This window comes from Myotis davidii, unplaced genomic scaffold (genome assembly GCF_000327345.1).
Source record: "Myotis davidii unplaced genomic scaffold, ASM32734v1 scaffold455, whole genome shotgun sequence".
NCBI classification, from domain to species: Eukaryota; Metazoa; Chordata; class Mammalia; order Chiroptera; family Vespertilionidae; genus Myotis; species Myotis davidii.
In genome coordinates, this window is record NW_006287459.1 from 2,038,513 (window position 1) to 2,041,476 (window position 2,964).

At 35.6% G+C, this 2,964-nt stretch overlaps 1 protein-coding gene across 2 annotated transcripts in view; it reads right to left on the reverse strand.

The window, feature by feature from the left end:
• Positions 1–1,154: 1,154 nt before the first annotated feature.
• NFXL1 (nuclear transcription factor, X-box binding-like 1) overlaps positions 1,155–2,964 on the reverse strand; it is a 37,552-nt gene continuing 35,742 nt past the window's right edge. For both annotated transcript variants that reach the window (XM_015560987.1, XM_015560988.1), the window contains exon 21: positions 1,155–2,775. In XM_015560987.1, the coding sequence (XP_015416473.1) occupies positions 2,602–2,775 (174 nt within the window). In that variant the 3' untranslated portion in view covers positions 1,155–2,601. The remainder of the gene's footprint in view (positions 2,776–2,964) is intronic.

Below are 2,964 nucleotides of genomic sequence, written 5' to 3' on the forward strand. Positions count from 1 at the left end.
CATTTTGATCTTTAAAAACTCCAGTCTCATTCATTCCCCTTCTGCACATCAAGCAGTGGTTTCTGCAGCACCCTCATGCCACTCGCTGTGGGCAACAGGGAACTGTGGAAATTGGAGGCATGTATCTTTGAATCTGAGTACCACTGGCTCCTCCAGCCTAGACTGCTTCCCAACTCATCTTTTTAATTTTTAGGTTTTTTTAAAACTCACTTGCTTTTACACTTGCTTCCTTAGTCTTTTCTCCACACAACAGCCAGCCATCTGTATTTTTTAAAATATATTTTTTATTGTTGATACTATTACAGGTATCTCCCATTTCCCCACCCCGCTTCCTCCCTCCTCTTCCCAGCCCATACATCCACCCCCCCGCCCCGCCCAGGTCTTCACCTATTGCCGTGTCCATGGACTATGCATGTAAGTATGTAAGTTCTTTGTCTCCCCAATCCCCCAGCCAGCCATCTTTGAAAAACAAAAAATAACTATTTCCCATTTAAAACCTCCCAGTGCTGCCCACTGTGACTAGAATAGAATCCCAACTCCTTACCATGGTCTATTAAGTACTATATGAACTGGCTGGCCCTAGACTCTCTCCCCCTCTCATTCTCTAGCTCCAGCCACACCAACCCTTCTGTTGCTTGGCCATGCCAAGCATCTCGCCAACTTAGGGACTTTGTACTTTCTGCTTTCTCTCCCTCATAGACTTTCCCCTCAGATCTTCAAGTGAAGGTCATTCAGGTCACAGCTGAAATGAACCCATCCCTGAGGGACTTTCCCAATCTAAAGTAGCTAGTGCCCTTCAACCCCCCCTTTCACCACTTTCTGGAATATTTCTCTTATTTCTTTAATACCATGTATTACACATGACATTGTATTCATTTTTTAAAATCTCTTCTACTCCTGTAGCAGCTCCCCAAGAGAAAGATCACTTACCTTCTAGTAAGTATCTTTGTCACAGAGGAAACACATCTGTTGATTGAATAAATGAATACACAGCTGTGTGACTTTGGGTAAATTAAGCTCTGAGATAATAGCCAAGCAAATAAAAAAACAGCAGTTTAATTTGTCACTCATTCAAACCCCTTCCTCAGCTCACTACTTTCTTTTTTTAGAAAGAAAACCTAACAAGATCAGCAGCCCAACAGACAGACATGAACTAGGCTTTAGATTTGTTTAGTAGGCCAACATTCCGGCATACATGAAAATAGGCTCCCAGGCAGACACCAAGTTGTGTTCATATTCTCTAATATTTATTTTAGATCAGAGTAAGGTAATGTCTTGAGAGTAGCAGCTTAAACACCAACTCAGTAACTCTGAGTTACTGAGAAAGTAACTGGGAAAGTTAAAGTAAAAAAAACTAAAATCAAAAACGCAAAAACCATAAAGAAAGGAATGAGTGCCCTTTAATTTTAGACACCAGCTAATACTTGACTAATCAACAAGACATTTAAAGAAAAAAGCTGAATTAAATTTAGCAAAAATTAAAAATCCTTCTTTGTACTTCTGTTTAAAATATATTTCTACCACTTTTTACTATCTATTAATTACTATGTTTTGCTAATAATAAACTCAAATTTTGGAGTTTTTCATGCATTGATACTAATACCTAGCCTAAACCTACAGGTTCCTGAATATTTCAGATAATAATAAATATTCTAGATTACAAATTTGGTATGAAAAACTTTAATGAAAACATTAATCATACAAAAATTAAATAACAAAACCATTTAAAATGACTTACAATTTAAACAGATTTGGCTTACTGATATTTCTCTATCACCTTTTCATAAGAACTAATTATTTCCAGATAAAAATCTACTTAAGAGTACCGTGGTAAGAAAAAATGAGAATGAAGTACATAATACTCATAAGCCCTGTGTTCAGCACATAGTGCTCATAAATATCAGTTTTTCTTTTATTATTACTTTGAAAAGACACATACAAGTTTTATAAAACATGCCGACTTCAGCTGAAAGCTTCTTACACTAGAAATACCCACATGTGAGGAATCCAGTCTGGCATATTTTGAAAACAATATTTTCCTCTAAGGAACATACTACATAAAAATTTATTTCAATAACTGATAAGCCAGTTTCTGGAATCTAATTATATAAATTCATGTTACAATTTAAGAGGCCTTTTAGAGAATTATCTTTTTAAAAGTACAATATCACATGATAAAGAAAAGTACCTTCTAATAAGTAACCAAAGCATTATGAAATATTCCTCTTACTACACATGTGGCTCAGTTTCATCTTAATGGGAGGGTGGGGAGGGGAGGGTAAGTTGGTTTGAAATAGTGAATGAAACAACTATGTTAATACAAGGAAGCACAATGAACAACTAACATGCTCTCCTGCCACTATATATGCCTTATGAAATATTTTATCATTTCAGTCATGCTTTTAATATCGAACAATGTTATCTTGCCACTTTTCATATATTAAGATAAAGCTTAACATTCTATCTTTCTAACAGCAGCTGGAAGAGAACAGAGAGATGAGTGTGAATACATATCATGTTGTACAACGTACACTTCCTAATATTCCAAATTTAACAATGTGTCTAAATCCAATCTGAGGTATATTAACAGATCAAAAAATTTTAAGCCGCACCAGGGGCTATGTACCATGCAAACACTAACACCAAAACTGCACACACTGGGAGGAGATGATATTTATACTTCTGCCACAGTGATGGCTCAACTGCCACTTCATCTCGTTTCCTGTTCTTCTTCCGACGACCCTTCAGTCTGTTTTCAAAAGCCTCCAGTTCAGCCTAAATCAAAATAGTAACATTTTTATTAAATCCAATGTATACATTAACTTGAAATCTTCCACTTAGATGAAAATAAATCAATTTGGGAAATGTTTTAGTAGTAATGGTATATAATAAATATAGTGATTTTATTTTTTTGTCTTAAACTCTCTACTACTAATTGTATTCAACAAACACAGAGTTTAGGAA